The sequence below is a fragment of the Aspergillus udagawae genome (genome assembly GCF_001078395.1).
Source record: "Aspergillus udagawae IFM 46973 DNA, scaffold_7, whole genome shotgun sequence".
Lineage (NCBI taxonomy): Eukaryota > Fungi > Ascomycota > Eurotiomycetes > Eurotiales > Aspergillaceae > Aspergillus > Aspergillus udagawae.
In genome coordinates this window covers 1,188,210-1,205,678 of record NW_025091270.1, presented here as the reverse complement: position 1 = coordinate 1,205,678, position 17,469 = coordinate 1,188,210, and the positions used below count along the sequence as shown (strand labels likewise).

Below are 17,469 nucleotides of genomic sequence, written 5' to 3'. Positions count from 1 at the left end.
CCATTCATCTGTCAGCAAGACTTTATTGACATTTGCTCACTTCTCCGTTCTGAGAAGTGTTTGCAAGTGACGCGTCTGCAGTTGGTTAGGGAGATCTACCTCACTCTACCTGACCCGCGCGCATTGGCGCTTCGTCGTCGACCCCGTGCGAGAACTACCTTGCAACCCGTCGGGCCAGGCCTAACATCTCAAGATTGATGTTTCAATGTCTGATTAATATTAGACAATTACAGCTGTTTATGATATTGTCTCTTAAATTCTAGTTTGAGGGGAAGGGTGCTTGTTTGGGCTTCATTACCGTGTTATCCTCTCACTGGCCCATTAAGCACACTGTTTCTTGGTAAGTCACTGTTCACATCTTCGTCGGCTTTGTCTCAAGCACAGATAAACCAAGTAATCGTACCTCTTTTATACGTGGTCCCTATCTGCTGGCCCAAGTAACATGTTGAGTTTGCTGACATGGTGACCGTGGAAAAAAGTCATTCTTTACGACGCCGTTCGCGACACATCATGCCCCGGCCAAAGCGCCCCATTGAGGAATTGGCGAACAAGTCGGACTCGGATGACGAGAATTACAGCGATCATCCAGTGCGCTCATCTCGCCACTCTGCTCGACCGAAGTCGAGGAAGAAGCCCAAGCCAACGAAGAAGAGAGCGCGTCGCCATTCTGACGACGACATCACATCCGACGACGATGATATCCTAGATGATGCGGACGAGCTTGACTTCGATGAGGAGGATGAAGAGGACCCCAACGCACCGAAGAATGCAAGGGGCCTCACCGCCCGGAGGGCTGCGACTAATCGACCGGTGTATAATGAGGGCGATTCCAACAGCGACGAAGATGATTTCGGAGAGGCAGATGACTCCGAGCCCACCCGTTCGCCGAAGAAACGCAAAAGCACTGTCGTGACATTGAAAGTGAACGCTCTCAAGCGCCAGCCTTTCCCTGAAAGCGGCAGGCGGATGACTCGTCGTACCCGTGACCCTTCAGAGGATATTGTCGCCCTGACGAACTCCGGTCGCCATATGGAGCTTGTGGAACGAGGTACACACAGTCCGGAGATGGAAGCGCGGAGAAGCCGGCGCGGGTCTCGCGCCTCGAAACGTCTCAATTTTGGCCCTGAAAAGGTTGAAATTGACGAGGAACCGGAAATATTCGAGCCTATAGAGGAGACTTCGATGGAGGTCAAGGCTTCGCAACCAGAGATCATGGAAAGCGATCACCAAGGCGATTTCGAGGAAGGTGTTCCATCGGGGCAGGACAGCGGCGAAAATGCAGCAGAAGGCGACGATGATGGAATCGTGCCCGAATCTGAGAATGGCGATGTGAAGCATCAAGAGGAGGACGATGAAGATGATGAGGGTCCAACAACACGGAGGAGGAGGGGCAGGTCCAGTCGAAGTCAGCCCACTGAAGAGGCGCAGCCGGACGAAGAGGAGGAACCACTCCCACGTCGTTCCGGCCGTAAGAAACCCAGAAGCTCTCAGCGAAAGCGACAAGACGACGAGAGCGACTTTGAGCCTGAGGAAGACGAGTCGAATGACGACGATGATGAAGAGCTCTCTCAGTCCGGAAAGTCACATGGATCACCACGCAAAGCCAGTCAAGCTCGAGATGACGAGGAACAGGACAGCACCGCCGGTCGGCGTCCTGGTCTGCGTAAGAGAGCTTCTCGCTCCCGTGGACAGTCCGAAGTACGAGGAGATATTGCCGAGGAGCTTGCTGAGGAGTTGGAAGATCTCAGAGGAGATCGACCCCGCCGGAGGCTTCAGACGGATATCGTTTACGAGAAACCAAGGCGCAGCCGGAAGGATGTCGACTACCGGATCATTCGGCCAGATCTCATCCTACCAATAGAGGAAGCCGAGAACGAGGTCAACGAATCTCCTTCACGGCGAGGTCGGGGAGGCGGAGGCGGCAGTTGGCAGCGCACACTTTTCCCGACATATGGACCTTTTGGAGGCGGCGGGCCACCAGCGATTCTAGCTCCTCCTGGCGCACCTGCTGCGACAGGGGGTGTTGACAGCGATAGTAGCGACGATGAAGTAATGCAACATCCCAAGGGCGCTGGCGGCTCCGTGTCCGGACCTCCAGGTGCAGGTCTTCTCGCTTCAGCACAAACCCATGGAGCCGATCCTCTACAAGGTCCATCCGGAACACCTGCCAATCTAGGAAAGATCAAGGATAAGCAGGCGCTTGCTGATGCCGATCCCTTGGGTGTTGACGTTAATGTCAATTTCGACAGTGTCGGCGGCCTACAGGGGCATATCGATCAGTTGAAAGAGATGGTTTCCCTTCCGCTCCTTTACCCCGAGATCTTCCAACGTTTTCATATCGTGCCGCCAAGAGGTGTCCTCTTCCACGGTCCCCCTGGGACAGGTAAGACGCTGTTGGCAAGGGCCTTGGCCAACAGCGTTAGCTCCGAGGGTCGCAAAGTTACATTCTATATGAGAAAGGGTGCGGATGCGCTGAGTAAATGGGTCGGTGAGGCTGAAAGGCAACTCCGGCTGCTCTTTGAAGAGGCTCGAAAGACTCAACCCAGCATCATCTTTTTTGATGAAATAGACGGTAAGTGCTCGCCGACTTCGACGCTTGTATGTTGCTAACGCTCATCTGCTCTGCAGGACTGGCCCCCGTAAGATCAAGCAAGCAGGAACAGATCCATGCCTCCATCGTGTCGACTCTGTTGGCTTTAATGGACGGTATGGATGGCCGTGGCCAAGTCATTGTCATTGGAGCTACAAATCGACCGGACTCTATTGACCCTGCTTTGCGTCGCCCTGGCCGCTTCGATCGCGAGTTTTACTTCCCGTTGCCCAATACTGAAGGTCGGCGTGCAATCTTGGATATCCATACCAAAGGTTGGGATCCGCCTCTCCCTGATCACATCAAGGACGAACTGGCCGAGATCACGAAGGGCTATGGCGGAGCCGATCTCCGTGCTCTTTGTACTGAGGCCGCTCTCAACGCAGTTCAGAGGAGATATCCTCAAATTTACAAGTCAGATCAGAAGCTTCTCATCGATCCCAAGAAGATCAATGTCACTCCGAAGGATTTCATGTTGGCTATTAAGAAGATGGTTCCCTCATCCGAGAGATCTGCCTCCTCCGGTGCTACTCCTCTACCCAAGCCAGTTGAGCCTCTGCTTCGTCGACCATTATCCGATATCAAAACCATTTTATCCGATATACTCCCACAAGGAAAGAGGCTCACGGCTCTTGAGGAAGCTCAATTTGAGGAACCCGAAGGGCCAAAAAGCTTTCGCCGTGAGCAGATGCAGCAAGAATTTGAAACCTCCAGAGTGTACCGTCCCAGGATGTTGGTGCGTGGGCCTTTTGGCATGGGCCAGCAACATCTTGCAGGCGCCATCCTCCATCATTTTGAGGGACTGCACGTTCAAGCTTTTGACCTCCCGACCCTGCTCAGTGACTCAACCAGGTCTCCCGAAGCAGCCGTCATACAGCTCTTCCAAGAGGTCAAGAGGCACAAGCCCAGCGTGATATACATCCCAAACCTTCAGTCTTGGCTTGATACCGTCGGACCGACGGTCATATCTACTTTCCTGGGCCTTTTACGATCTGTTCCCCCTTCAGACCCTGTTCTCCTGTTCGGTGTCTTGGAGTCGTCCGGTGAGGAGGTGGATAATGGACTACTGGGCAACATGTTCGGGTTCTCGAAGAGGAACTTCTACGACCTAAATGCCCCAGATTATGATGCTCGATATGAGTTCTTCGGTAGGGTAATCGACTACGTCAAGACCTCGCCGTCCGAGTTTCCTGATCCCGAAAATCGTAAACGAAGAGAACTCGAGACACTAGAGGTTGCACCTCCTCCTCCACCGAAGCCCGCACCGCCTCCGACCAAGGAGCAGCTTAAGGCCCAGAAGAAGAAAGATCACCAGACCCTGAATTTGTTAAAGATCAGGATCCAGCCCATAATGGACCAGATTAAGAAATACAAGAGGTTCAGGACAGGTGTAATTGACGAATCGCAGATCCGGTACCTGTGGGAAGAAGATGATCCGAACATTGTTACTAGCGACTTGCCCATCGAGCAACGAACAACGTTCAGGCCCTTTGAAAAAGCCTTCGATAAGCATGGGGTTCCGGGTCTCCGGGAAACTGTTTCGGGAAAGTTCTTCTACAACATGGAAATTGTGACTATCGAAAAGAGACTTTCCAATGGTTACTATAAGCGACCTGCGGATTTCCTGGCTGATATCAAGCGCTTGGCAAAGGACGCGCGGCAGCTAGGCGACCAAGAGAGGTTGTTGCGAGCCAACGAGCTTCTTTCTAACGTCGAGGTCGACATTGCCACCATCGAGCAGGCGGAGCCGGCCCTAGTCGCAGAATGTGAAAATGTTTACCTGCGGGAGCTGGAGAGGGAGAAGCTTGCAACAGAACAGGCCAAAAAAGCCGCGGGGGAGGAAGGCTATATCCGTCTCGCAGCGACCGGCAATGTTCCCCACGGCAATACAGACTCCGGCCCTTCAAGCGGACCTGTGGTGCTTGGCGAATCCTTCCCGGATGGGCAAGCTCGTCCGCAAACACCGACGCGACCCTCGGCCGTGAGCTTTCTCTCCAACGGTTATCATCAGGGTGGTGGCTCGGATCTGAATGATCTTAGTAACCATGCCACGATCAGTAATGGGTCCCATGAGTCTCGCGGCGATGGAGATGGAGATGTTTATATGACTAATTCTGAAGATCATTCTGGCGAGAGAGAGACGCAGGGCAGTTCTTTCGGACCCTCCGCCCAACCCAGGCCACCGTACTCCCACACGGCGCCTTCGCAGCAAGTGAGGCGTGAATCCGGATTCTCAAGTCTGTCTCAAAAAGGACCAATGACTCCAATGGCCCCGGGATCACAGCCGAATGACTATACGAACGAGGCGTCTACCACGCAGACTACCTCGGACAAGAAGTCCTCCGAGCAATCCTCAGTGCCGCAAAATCTCACCCAGAGTCCTATGGCGGCGCATGGGCTGCGGCACGACTTCCCCGACCTCACTCAATACCCCGACCGTGTGTCGCAGGAGGAGCATCTCCCGGATACGCAGCAGCCGGAAAGTAGCCAGCCCTCCCCGCATCCCCGTGAGTCCTTACCGGGACACGCAGACTTCGCTGCCGGGGAAAGCCAATCCCAGCCTAAGCATCAACCCCCTGTGCCCTTGTTCGAGGCGCCTGTCAAGCAATCCTCTCATGTCCCCACGGCTCTCCAATCATTGCTGAACAACGAAGACCTTTCTCCCAAAGTCTCGCTTGAACACGATTTTATCGTCAACCTACACAACCAACTGACGCAGCGAACCAGCGGGTGCTCGGTCGAGCAGCTAGAGCAGATCAATAGCAACTTGATGGACTATATCTGGCGGATGCGAGGGGAGTGGAACCGCAACAAGGTTGCGGCTGGTATCAGGGATACCTTCAATGACGTTCTGGAGGACATGCAGGCGATGCAGGAGATCGGCCCTATCAGTCAAAGAACAAAGGAGCAGCTGGGGGCTGATATCTTCCATGCTTAGACATGGTGGCCTGGACTTTGTTTTCTCTCTTCGCTTCCCGCGAGTCTCTAAAATTGTGTGCCTTGGTTCTTTGGGTAGGGACAACTAAGGTCGCTTATTTCCGATGACTCTCTCTCCTTTCACTCTTACCATTTCTTATACCTTTGCCTGTTTGTGAAGTCTCCAGCATCATCTGCGAGTACCCTTTTTACATGCATTCTACGAACATTCTCACTAACTGGATATTCTTCCGGTGTTTTCTGCGATTATTTAGAGCTAAGAGGGATTCTGCGTGGGAATGCATGTAGGTATTGTTTTTCGACATTTTCTCGAGCTATATTTTTAGATTCTCTGCCTGCAAAGACACTACATTGTAGATAAGACGATACAAAGAAGTCATCTTCCTTTTCAAAACCAACAGAATTTGGCTCATGGTTTGTCGTAGTATGTAGATCATTGATGCAGGTAACTAATCAATGGTGAAGAGTGGAGGCCATGTGATCTGCGCCTAAAACACCAGGCTGGCCTTATCCTTCCTCCGCAAGAATAACCATACTTAGATTCCAGTTACGCTACCTTTCATTCGTTATTCTTTTTCCCTTTCATGGACTCACAGCAGCTTGACCACTAAATATTCTATCATTAAGGGTCATCTAGCGCAACAACTTCAGTCTTCAGGCGCTGAAAACGTCGCGATCCCCTACACCATCGTTGTTGACGATACTATGACCCAAGCCTAAATTTGTACAACTCTCACCACACCACCCGATTCCACCTGACCCCTTACCTCTTCCTTTAAATCTTTGAACATATCTGAATCAGTCATAACATGGTGGATTGGCTCAGTCTCGCCGTGCCGCTCGCCTACCTAGGCGTTCTGCTCGGCTCCCTAGCAACTTTCTCGTCACTATACCGCAAGCGCAAGGCCAGTAAGTTGACTTTATCTCTCCCAAACGAGAATTTGATCGCTGATCCGATTATCGCGATCCGCAGGAAAGGCAACCTCATTAGAACCATGGTTTCCCCCGCACCTCCAACGAGACATCTACTTCTCCCTTCTCCATCTTGACCCGCCGGCCTCATCCTCTTCGAAAGAGAAAAAGGCCCCAGCGGTGCCGGAGACGGTACTAAAGGCCGCGCTTCTCCGGCGCGCAATCGAGGATATCAAACGCGTTATGGCGCTCCGAAACCAGAAGCAGGCACTAGCTATGCTTCTGCAGCGGGGTAGTGTCGGGGACGATCTGTGGCAGCGATTCCAGCGAGCGGAGAAGGAGATGGAAGACGAAGTGCGGGATGTTGTTGCTGAGGTTTGTTTTTCATCCTGTTTCATTCAGTCCCTGCATGTGTGGGGAGGAGTTTGGCTAATTCCGGTGCTTTCTCCAGGCCAACGCGTACGTGCCGAACTGGGGCCAAACGATCTTTCAGTCCGCGAACGAGATGCTCAACAATGTCCTGTTCCGTGAGCGGCTGCAGAGTTACCAGAATAAGTTGGCCGAGGAGCGGGAGTGGTGGGATAAGAAGAAGGCGAGCATTCAAGAGGGATTTATGAAGGAGCTGGATGCAGAGAGTTCCGTTTCCACAAAACCCGAGCAAGCTACATCTACCGCGACGACTACCAGCTCGACACCCGGAACCAAGACTCCTGAGTCATCTGCTGCGCCATCCACTGCAGCCGAAAGTGATGACGAGGCTGTATTGGTTGAGGCTGCCGACACTGCGGCGGGTGGATCGAGCAGTGCCAGTAAGAAGAAAAAGAAGGGCAAGAAATGAAGGTCGCCTTGTTAGATGGGATTTTGTTCATTTTGCATGAGACACTTCGATCTGTGAAACCACAATTACCACAGAACGCAGATTCGTACTCTGCACTGCCGCTCCTGACGTTTAATCAAGAAAGCGAAGTTTACGTGGGCTGGTCCAACTGCTCTCTCGCCATTCATGACTGTAATAGTAGTTACCTCTCTGTGCATGGGATCCCATGGAATTAGGACAATATGACAATCCTGGGTCCTTAAGCCATTCTGAAATACTATTCCAGAAATAAATTTGGTCAATGGAACCATAGGAGAGACGAATGAGTATATGTGGTCAAACTAATGTACAAACAGAGCTAAGTCAATTTTCGGATTGCACCAAAAACGCCAATCTATATGCCTATGATGATTGTCCGCCGCCATAATAGTACAAATCCAATGACACGATGGTGATGGCACCGGTGCTGGTAGCTCATAACCCTCACCAAGTCTAGAGAAGCAAATTATCGTCATCCAGTGAAGATCCCAGATCAACATTAGAGACACCCATCTCGACAGCAACCTTCGCTATCTGATCCTCAATCTGGCCAGGTGCGGCAGCCGTTCGCGCTATGACGACGCGTAGCAGATCACTCATGATCTCCAGTTGGTACTGTTGCTTCTCCTGAGGCTCGAGCTGATCGGGACTCAGGCCTCGCGCTTGCAGACCCGCCGCTTTGCGCTCGCTCAGGATTTCGACAAGTCGATTGACCTGCGCAATGTTCTCTTTGCTCCTCGGGGTGCTGGACAAACGCCGTAGACGACGCTTGGGCGTGTCCGCTGGAACACCGGCCATGCGCGACACCTGCAGGATAATCAGACGGGCAGTCACCTCGTCCGGGGAATAACCGAAGGCTGCCCTGAGCGAATACAACGCAACCAGAGTGCCGGGTAGATCCTTGGAGAGACAGAAACAGCGAATGATCTGGTCGTAGAGCTCTTTAGAGAATTCTTCCTGCGCAGTCGACTTGTCGCGGGGAGGGAGCTGAGAATACCACTTCATCATCTCTGCAAACAAACAGCGCGCGGATGGAAACTCTGCGTCGAAGGCTGTCCGGCCTCGGTCATATTGAAGCTTGCCACAGTCCCATAGGCAGGCGTATGTCTCCAGGTCTGGTTTGATCGACACAGACATGGCTTTGAACTTGTTCCAAACAGACCGAATATCTTGTTTTCTGAGCTCCGCATATAAAATATGGTTCATGAAATATGAATTCGGCCGGATTTGAGCGTCCCCAAGGCATTTGACTAGATACTTGACCATGTCATCATCGCCTCTTCGGGTATAATGGAGTAGGAGAATCGAAAAGGTCTCGATGTTTGCTGAGGGCACCTGTCTCTGCATGAACTTTGGGATGCGAGCGCCATCTATCTCCTGGCGTACATGGAGCTGAGGAGATTTCCCAGGTGATGCGGTTCGTGCCCATACCAAGTCAATCCGCTGCTGGACCATGGACCACCCCAGTTGCTCAGCCTTGGCTCGCGCAATGGCATTACCTTCGCGGAGCCATGCAGCAAGTATTCCATTCAAATGCTTAGAGTCTGGTCTAACACCCCGTTCGTACATCAGCTCAATTACCTTCGCAGCGGAGTCAACCTCGCCCATTCCGATAAGCTTCTTCATCCAACTTGCATAGAAAAATCGGTTCTGGAACCGCCGAGGTAAAACGGTCAGAGTCGAAAGCGATATCTTATTGACGTCCTGTTCACGAATGCTGGACATCTGTAAATTGCCTACTAGACCCAAAGCGGCCTTATAAATGGCAGTAGAGTCGTTTGCTGGATCTTGAGCGGTCACCATCATGTCCTTGAATACGGCAATGGCAAGGTCGAGTCTGCCCGCCTTGAGCAGTCCAATGCTAACGAAGTCATAGTCTTCCATCGTCATTTTGGACTCTAGCAACGCCTTGAGCTGCAAGTATAAAGCCCATGCCTTGATTTCGGCCTCTTTCCCGGGCTGTCTTCCCCAGGCTGTGATGACCGGAAGAAGGATGCGAGGCTCGCGCGATTTATCGTTGGCCATGAATGCTAAGGCAATATCTTGAGCTCGCTGCGGGTCATCTGCAGCCGCGAAGAGCTGTACACCAAGTTTCCAATATGCCTCAAGGTCTTCCTTCTTCTGGGAAAGGGATGTCTGACACGCTTCCCATTGGTCAAGTGCCAAGTGTATTTTGCCACTTTCTTGAAGTGACTGTATGTATGAAAGGGCATGGGGTGTAGGAAGAGATCTCCCGGCGGAAACTGTGTCTTCAGCCAGGGCCTGCAATCGAGTCGCGCGAGAAGCGCGCGTCAAATCCCCATTCACTTGAGACTCCCATATCATGGTCAATGCATCCTCGGGAATTGACTGGAGGAAGTTGGGGATAAGTTGTCGACAGCGGCGATACCACTTCCACAGTTCTTTCTTAGCATGTTCATCAGAATGGTCATTTGCCAATCGTCTGAGACACTCATTGAGCTTGTCGATGTAAGGATGAGTTTCTGCGTCGTTCAAGGTCACTTCGTAGGGCTGTCTCAGCACCGGTTCTTCCAAAGACCCTTCCTCCACCGCTTCCGACAGCCAATTTTCTTCCTCCATTGCCATGCCTTCAAACTCTTCCCTGAGCATATTATCCAGTTCGTCATCGAAGACCTTATCGAGACCCAAGTCGTCATCAGCTTCACCTGTCTCCTCCGCATGTTTTTGAAGGGCTTCAAGCGCTATCTTCCTTTCATGTTCCGGCAACTCTCTCATGAAGGCGCTATTCGGACCATAGGGGCCTTCACTCAGGACCTCTAATTCCTTGTCGAGTTGGGAAAGCTCACTCTCCACCTCTTCTTTCGCTGCACGATCTTCAGCCTCCGGATCTATTTCCCTCCTGGTCTTGCTCCCTCGCGTATCCTGCTCGTAAAAGCGAATCTTATCATCTTTTCCGCCATAATGTAGAAGCTGTGGCGCTAGAAAGGAGAAGGCTCGCAGTCGAGACAAGGACGTAATCGACGGGCTTTTGTGGGCCACATATTGATACCACCGAGCTCCTCGAGCAGCTTGGCGGAGCATGAAGTATTGAGTTTAAATCATCGGACGAAACTGTCGAGACACTAAAAGCAGGGACGTCAAGAAAGAAAATGGATAGATGAGGATCTTGAAGCTCCGCGGCGAAAGAGCCACTATTACCCGATCTAGCTTAGTGGCACACGCGGGTCCGCCGCGGTCATTTGAGGTGCACCGTTATTGTTTCTCAAGAGCTGTCTAGCCTACTTTTCCTACGAAGGCTTCGCAATGGACCCAGACCATATAGAGACGGATGCGCTGGGCTCATTTAAAGATGGATCAAGTAGCCAGGTACGTGGGAAAATTGACGTTCAAGGCTGCACTGAACTAATGCTGTACACAACTAGGGTGTCTATATCTATAAACCTTCTAATCAGAACAGAAGTCATGAAAGACCCTCGAAACGGCGAAAAGTACAATCGGAGAGGAAAGCCGAAATCAATCCTGCCTGTCCCTTCGTGCCCTTATTGAACGGCAACGAGCCCGAACCCGCTGTCAAATTAAGATACGAGACTTATCAACAGCTATGGTCCGATCAGGAAGCAAAGATCCACGTTAGTGCTATAAACAGCTCCTGGCATGGCTTGACATCTTCTAACTTCAAGTCAGGAAATTCTGGTAGATATCGACTCCGATGTTTATGAGAGAATTTCGTGGTTTGTCAAATCAACCTCATTCGAAACGTACGGATATCCGACCAGTTGCACTTGATTTTCGGGTTACAGAATCTAATTGGAAATAGATATAAAGGGTGCATACCGGCGGCGTTGGTCACTGTTGGATCGAATGTTTCCTCCCTCGGTCGGCTACTTGCGCGTTTGAATGATCAATTGACCTCAACAGGGGAGGGTGGTGTAGTTGTGCTGGAATCCGGGGATACGCCCAACCTGAAAACGACCCTGAAAAACATCATACGTGCCGCAGTGACGAATACGGAAGGAAATGATGGGTACCAGAAATTATTGACAGACCGAGAGGTTAGACTGCCGCCCTCTAATCCGAGCGTGACGAATTCGATGGCTTAGCGTGGTACAGGGACCAAGACTTCTAGCATACGACCTTGACTTGCTGAGCGACTATGTGAAAAGAAAGGGAGTCAAGAAGATGGTGCTCGCATTTCGAGACAGCGAAGCCTTCGATCCCACCATCTTGACAGACCTATTGTTGCTACTGAAGTGAGACCAGCGTCCTTAGTTTCGATTATCGAGAAACTGACATATTACTGCAGCTCATGGCTCGACAGAATACCTTTTACTCTATTATTTGGTATTTCAACTTCTGTTGAGCTTTTCGAAGGGAGACTTCCACGAGCGACTGTTGCCTTACTCAGAGGCAAATATTTTGAGATTCATGACGCGAGCAACTGTGTCGACCGCATATATGAGCGACTGCAGGCGGATCCGAGCGGCCATTTCTGGCTGGGTCGCAACATTACTGCCGTTCTGTTCGAGAGATCGAACGATTTCTTTCAGACGCCGGAGGCGTTCAGTCGAGTAATCAAGGTATCTTCCGGCAGCTCCGTCATTCAAGTTCCAATATCTCACAAACATCATGGCAGTATTCTTATATGACCCATTTTTTTGCGAATGCTTTGTCTGTACTTCTTGCAAATGATTTGCCTGGGACCCTTCGGAACGGTCCTCTTTGCGAAGCAATCAGAAACCTTCCATCCTTTCGAGGGTGAGTGTCTTTTTTTCCCTGCGGTTGCTTGCTTTGACTGAATGGTATGAAGCTACTGTGAGCATCTGCTTGAGGTGGGGTCGTTTGATCAAGCTCGCAGATTGCTGGAAGATGACGATTTTCTTTTCCAAGAAATTTTGCGGCATCTTAGATCCGGACAGCAGAAGATGCGTGATATCTTTCAGACTGTCAGATGGATTCAATCATGTCGCAGAAGTCTGAATCTCACCAAGAGAACAGATATTTCGGAACTTTCCATCCGTGCCCTATCAGGAGACCTGCTGAACTCCTCCTCTGTGGAGGACATGATGAAGATATTGAAAAGCCTGGATTCCAAAAGGCTGGGGGACATCTTCGCTAGTCTTCCGGATGGCTTGACGAAAGGCCAGGAATTCCAACAAATCAAGGGAGATTTAGATGCTCTATTGCAAGAATATCAAGGTGCTGAACCGCTTCGAAGTGAGTATGACAGCCGACAGTCCATGGTGGCAATGACCGTTGTTCAACAGCGGGTCAAACTCAGTAAGGGGAAAAACAAGGTGTCCAAACACAGCGTCGACTACACGAGGATCATTGATCGCTTTTATCATTTATTAGAGGCGTATCTTACGGAAACCCTGCTTCGGCCGCAGGACTTGTGCTTGCATGAGGTGTTCTTCCTCGACATGAGAAACCCTCTGAAAGAGACATTCGCACCGCGGCCTCGATTCGCCATTGAACGGGCTTTGTCAAATCCATTTGATTATCTGATATCGACCTCAGAGTCTTCTGAAAAGAAGCTCTCTACTAAACAGCCCGCCACAGCGATCTTGTATCAGCTTTACCTTGAGTCTGGCTCTCTGGTTAACGTATACGATATTTGGCAGGCCTTCTATGCGGTCTTCGAAAGCGAGCAAGGTGACAGCTGCGACGAACGAATGATCATGACTATGTTCTACAGGGGTTTGTCCGAGCTCAAAGCATTTGGCTTCGTCAAGAGCAGTCGGAAGAAGATCGATCATGTGACGAAGTCGGCCTGGATGGGGTTATGAGCGTAGCACGCAGAACTGGTCGCGAATATGCGAATTTGTAATATATAGTGCTATCAACATTAAAGGGTATCATGAATGTATGAGAAAATCATCGATCAAACAAATATGCAGAAAGTGATCAGGCAGAATATCACACAACCTCTCGAGAAGGATAGTCTTCGCTGTCGAAGATTTAAGGACATGCGGGCCGTTCCAGTCATTCTGCGATAGGTATTTGAAAGATATCTTCGTTATTCAAGGGATGAACTCCGTCGCTCAACACCATGGCTTCCCTCCTGCGCCTCCTGACGGCTTGTTCTTCTGCGGTTCCCCCGCGAAGCCTTCTGCCCGAAAGGCGCCTCGACCCGGCTGTATCTTCGCCATCGATCATCCATACATCGCTGTCATCTTCATCGTCATGGTCATTCTCCTCCATCATGCTGCCCATTAGACCATACTTTCTTAATTGTTTTGTACCGTCGGGATGAGATGATAGCGTGCTGAATATTGCACTCATGATCGTGTCATCAGACCACCAAGTCTTCATGAGTATCACCACGTCCTGCCTCCGTGACGGATTTGTCAAAGCACACGGGAATGGGTACTTAGAAAGCCAACGACTGACCACACCAGCTTCCAGCGCAGCAGGAATATTTTCTTGCAGGATCAAATTGAGAATACTGAGTGCTTTTTTCTCGCCCAAGGGTCTCGTTTTTGGAAGGATAGGCGAATCGGTGGTAGAGGTCTCTTCAACATGCTCCTCGAGGTAATTGCACAGACAATCGACGAGGGCTGTGTAGGTAGAGAGGTCTTTCAGGCGAGAACAGACGGCGGTTCGTGAAACTACATATTATCACTCAGTCAATATGCGAGCAGTCTAAAGTATATGTCGATGGAAACCGTACGCGCTCTATTAGATAGCAGGAAGTATAGCGCTGTTAGCGCTCTACCTCGTCGCTCTTTATTTTTGCTAGCCAGGTCTTGTAGAAGCAAATCCCGTGTCGACCCTTTCGTAGATCGCTCCGCAATGATGCGTAGTGCCCTAGACGGATCATTAGCCGATGTCAACGCTTCATGAAAGAAAGTCAGTGCAGCATACGCAGCACGCAGGTCGTAACTTGTGCTATCGGACAGCTTTAAAAGTGTATCTAGTTTGAGAGCTGCAATGGAATTTAGTCCCTGAAAAGCCTCTTTCTGCCATCGTTCAGCATACCATCCTCTGTGCCCTCACTGATTATTTTGTCTTCCTTTTCGACCTGCTTGATCTCCGTCAAATCACTCACGCGGCGGAGATCCGCAACAATTCCGCGGACGGCAAAGAAGAGAGACACGCCTGATAGGTTAGCTTTCTAAGCAAAATCGCGAAGCCGTATAAGTAGAACATACCCAGACATAACCAGACAAATCTATCACTCAAATGAGAAGCCATCTTGCTATGGCAATCCAGGTTCCCAAAGGACATCTGCATGTGAGGAGAAAGCGGAGTAGTTCGATGATCTCAAAAGCGGTGCGGCAGAATTTCCCCGACGAAAGCGGTGAGCATACTTTTTTTGCGGGCAATCATTGAAAAATGCATCGTCCAAAAAATTTCAGTGGAGCAGCAGGACGCTTTTACTCCAACACCAACACATCACCATGCCGCCTTCGCAGTTGAAGCAGTTGAAGGCGTCGCTTCGTGAGAGTGGTGTTCTAACTCCGCAGCAGTCGAAGAAGCAAAAGCGCCAGAATGCGAAGGCTGGCGTCAGCGCTCAGAATCGTGTGCAGCGGAATGCCGCTCTGCAAGCAATTCGAGATCGATTTAATCCGTTCGAAATTAAAGTAGCGTCCCGGAGCAAGTTCGATGTGACTACTAGAGATGGAGGCACTAAGCCGGCCGCTGGTCTGTCAAGGCCTGGAGTGACAAAGTCACTTGGAGAAGAAAAGGTGGGTTGAATATGGTTCAAATTGCAGATTACCCGGTAACTAAGAATTTGGTTCTATATGACAGAGACGCCAAACACTCCTCCGGGAAATGGAGAGGAAGAACAAGATTGGTGGTATCGTTGATCGCCGTTTCGGTGAAGACGATCCGACCATGACACCTGAGGAGAGAGCCGCCGAACGGTTTGCCAGAGAAAGTCAGAAGAAACTGCGCAAGGAGTCGATGTTCAACCTGGAAGAAGATGATGAAGACGATTTCCAACTCACACACAAAGGCCAAACGTTAACCCTCGGCGATGGTGCCCCTCAAGACGATTTTGAAGAGGACCTGGGTGGATTGGAGGAGGATCAGTCCGACTCGGAAATGTCGCGGAAAAGGAAAAGAATTCTCGATGATGATGGAGAGCTAGAAGATTTTGTCTTTGACGATGAGGATGGAGAGGATCAGCCGGAAAGGAAAAAGTCGAAACATGAGGTCATGAAGGAAGTCATCGCCAAGTCGAAGTTCTACAAGCTGGAACGGCAAAAGGCGAAAGAGGAAGACGACGATCTTCGCGAAGAGCTCGATAAAGGACTGCCCGATCTTTTCGACATGCTGCGCGGTGTAAAACCGCCATCGAAACCGGAGCCTGCGAAGGACGACCTGGAGTCGATGAACCCAGACCGTGCAGCTCTGCTGAAGGGGACCGCGGAGAATGACCCCAATAGAGAATACGACCAGCGGTTGAAACAATTGACGTTCGACAAGCGTTCTCAGCCAACAGACCGTACCAAGACGGCTGAAGAGAAGGCCGAAGAGGAAGCGCAACGACTCAAGGCCCTTGAGGAAGAGCGTCTCAGAAGAATGCGTGGTGAACAGGAAAGTGACGAAGAGGATGATGATGAAGGAAAAAGCGAAACGGGAGAGGAGGGGTCTGACGATGAATCCATTCCGGACGACGCGCTGGCATTTGGTCTGCAGCAGCCTGCTCCTCAGACAAATGAACATCCCGAGCTTGGAGTCGAAGACGAGGACGACTTTATCATTGACGATGATCTTGTTGAGACAAGGTCAGATGTGAGTCTCTCATTCGACGAAAGCGATGGAGAAGAGGTATCGTCTGAAGAAGAATCGGAGGAGGAAGACGAGGAAGAAGATGAGCTTATCAATGGGCTTACACTTCCTACCAGCAAATTTGGGGATTCCACAGCAGCAGCCGATGGTGCACAAAGGACCAGTGAAGGGTTGGCCTACACCTACCCATGTCCCGAAGATCATGAATCTTTCCTTGAAGTCATCAAGGATGTTCCCATGAATGACATGCCTATTGTCATCCAGCGGATTCGAGCCCTGCACCACCCGCGTCTGCACGCCGACAACAAGACGAAGTTAGGGCGCTTCGCTGCTGTCCTTGTCCGTCATGTTGCTTATATGGCTGAGCAACCCGAGCATCCTCCTTTCACTATTCTCGAGGCCATTCTACGTCACGTTCACTCTCTGGCCAAGTCCCACCCGGAAAGCGTATGCATGGCGTACAGAAGGTATCTCCGTGAGATTGCGGCGGACCGTCCCCTCAACCTGCGCGCTGGAGACCTTGTCATTTTAACAGGCATTGCAACCACCTTTCCAACTTCGGATCACTTCCACGCCATTGCTACGCCTGCCCATTTATGTCTTGCTCGGTATTTAGGTCAAGGAGCTATCAATACGCTCGGTGACTACGTCACAGGTGCCTACGCCGCCAGCCTGTGTCTCCAGTACCAGACCATTTCGAAGCGGTACATGCCCGAGTTCGTCAACTACGTGCTCAATGCCCTCTGCAATCTCTGTCCGACAGAACCAAACAGCAGCCTTGGGTTCTTCCCGGCAAGGGGATCCCAAGAATCGCTACGACTGATCCCCTCTAAACAGCTAAACCCTCGAAAGCTCCGATTCTGGGATATCGCCACCGCCCAGTCGGATCAGCGGTCCCAGAACGAGCTCAAACTTTCTCTTATTCACACATTTGTCACCCTCCTCAATTCTGCGTCCGATCTGTGGACTGGCAAGTCGGCATTCTTCGAGATCTTCGAGCCGGTGCAGCAAGTGCTCCGCCACGTAAGCAAATCCACCAAGGGTAAGCTCTCGTCCGCCGTCCAGGACAATCTGCAATCGACACTGGACAAACTTGACTCACATCTCTCCCGCGCGCGTGTAACCCGCCGGCCATTGCTGCTGCACAACCACCGCCCGCTGGCGATCAAGACCGCTATTCCCAAGTTTGAGGAGACCTTCAACCCGGACAAGCACTACGACCCCAACCGCGAGCGGGCGGAGCTCAACCGCCTCAAGGCGGAGTTCAAGCGCGAGCGCAAGGGTGCCATGCGCGAGCTGCGCAAGGATGCCAACTTCGTTGCGCGCGAGAAGCTGCGCGAGAAGAAGGAGCGCGATGCCGAGTACGAGAAGAAGTACAAGCGGCTCGTGGCGGAGATCCAGAACGAGGAGGGGCGAGAGGCGAATGCGTACGAACGGGAGAAGAGGAAGCGCCAGGGGAAGTGGTAGTACCTTT

General features: G+C 51.2%; 6 protein-coding genes across 6 annotated transcripts; 4 read left to right on the top strand and 2 right to left on the bottom strand.

Moving 5' to 3' along the window:
* Positions 1 to 510: 510 nt before the first annotated feature.
* Positions 511 to 5,528, top strand: Aud_009082 (chromatin segregase YTA7; the record flags this gene model as incomplete). Its single annotated transcript, XM_043293945.1, has 2 exons — positions 511 to 2,572; positions 2,629 to 5,528. 2 exons carry the CDS (start codon positions 511 to 513, stop codon positions 5,526 to 5,528), a joined length of 4,962 nt encoding a protein of 1,653 aa, XP_043149880.1.
* Positions 5,529 to 6,336: 808 nt separating this feature from the next.
* Positions 6,337 to 7,277, top strand: Aud_009081 (Sec63 complex subunit SEC66; the record flags this gene model as incomplete). Its single annotated transcript, XM_043293944.1, has 3 exons — positions 6,337 to 6,436; positions 6,501 to 6,814; positions 6,891 to 7,277. 3 exons carry the CDS (start codon positions 6,337 to 6,339, stop codon positions 7,275 to 7,277), a joined length of 801 nt encoding a protein of 266 aa, XP_043149879.1.
* Positions 7,278 to 7,748: 471 nt separating this feature from the next.
* On the bottom strand, positions 7,749 to 10,337 carry Aud_009080 (pentatricopeptide repeat protein; the record flags this gene model as incomplete). The annotated part of the gene is made up of 1 exon (XM_043293943.1): positions 7,749 to 10,337. The coding sequence occupies one exon, from the start codon at positions 10,335 to 10,337 to the stop codon at positions 7,749 to 7,751; it is 2,589 nt and encodes an 862-aa protein (XP_043149878.1).
* Positions 10,338 to 10,559: 222 nt separating this feature from the next.
* On the top strand, positions 10,560 to 13,042 carry Aud_009079 (putative origin recognition complex subunit 3; the record flags this gene model as incomplete). The annotated part of the gene is made up of 8 exons (XM_043293942.1): positions 10,560 to 10,622; positions 10,679 to 10,885; positions 10,941 to 11,014; positions 11,074 to 11,308; positions 11,367 to 11,506; positions 11,560 to 11,833; positions 11,890 to 12,011; positions 12,064 to 13,042. 8 exons carry the CDS (start codon positions 10,560 to 10,562, stop codon positions 13,040 to 13,042), a joined length of 2,094 nt encoding a protein of 697 aa, XP_043149877.1.
* Positions 13,043 to 13,238: 196 nt separating this feature from the next.
* Positions 13,239 to 14,450, bottom strand: Aud_009078 (uncharacterized protein; the record flags this gene model as incomplete). The annotated part of the gene is made up of 5 exons (XM_043293941.1): positions 13,239 to 13,864; positions 13,927 to 14,063; positions 14,121 to 14,181; positions 14,235 to 14,354; positions 14,408 to 14,450. 5 exons carry the CDS (start codon positions 14,448 to 14,450, stop codon positions 13,239 to 13,241), a joined length of 987 nt encoding a protein of 328 aa, XP_043149876.1.
* A 206-nt stretch (positions 14,451 to 14,656) lies between these two features.
* Aud_009077 (snoRNA-binding rRNA-processing protein NOP14) lies at positions 14,657 to 17,462 on the top strand (the record flags this gene model as incomplete). Its single annotated transcript, XM_043293940.1, has 2 exons — positions 14,657 to 14,944; positions 15,009 to 17,462. The coding sequence occupies 2 exons, from the start codon at positions 14,657 to 14,659 to the stop codon at positions 17,460 to 17,462; spliced, it is 2,742 nt and encodes a 913-aa protein (XP_043149875.1).
* Positions 17,463 to 17,469: the final 7 nt, after the last annotated feature.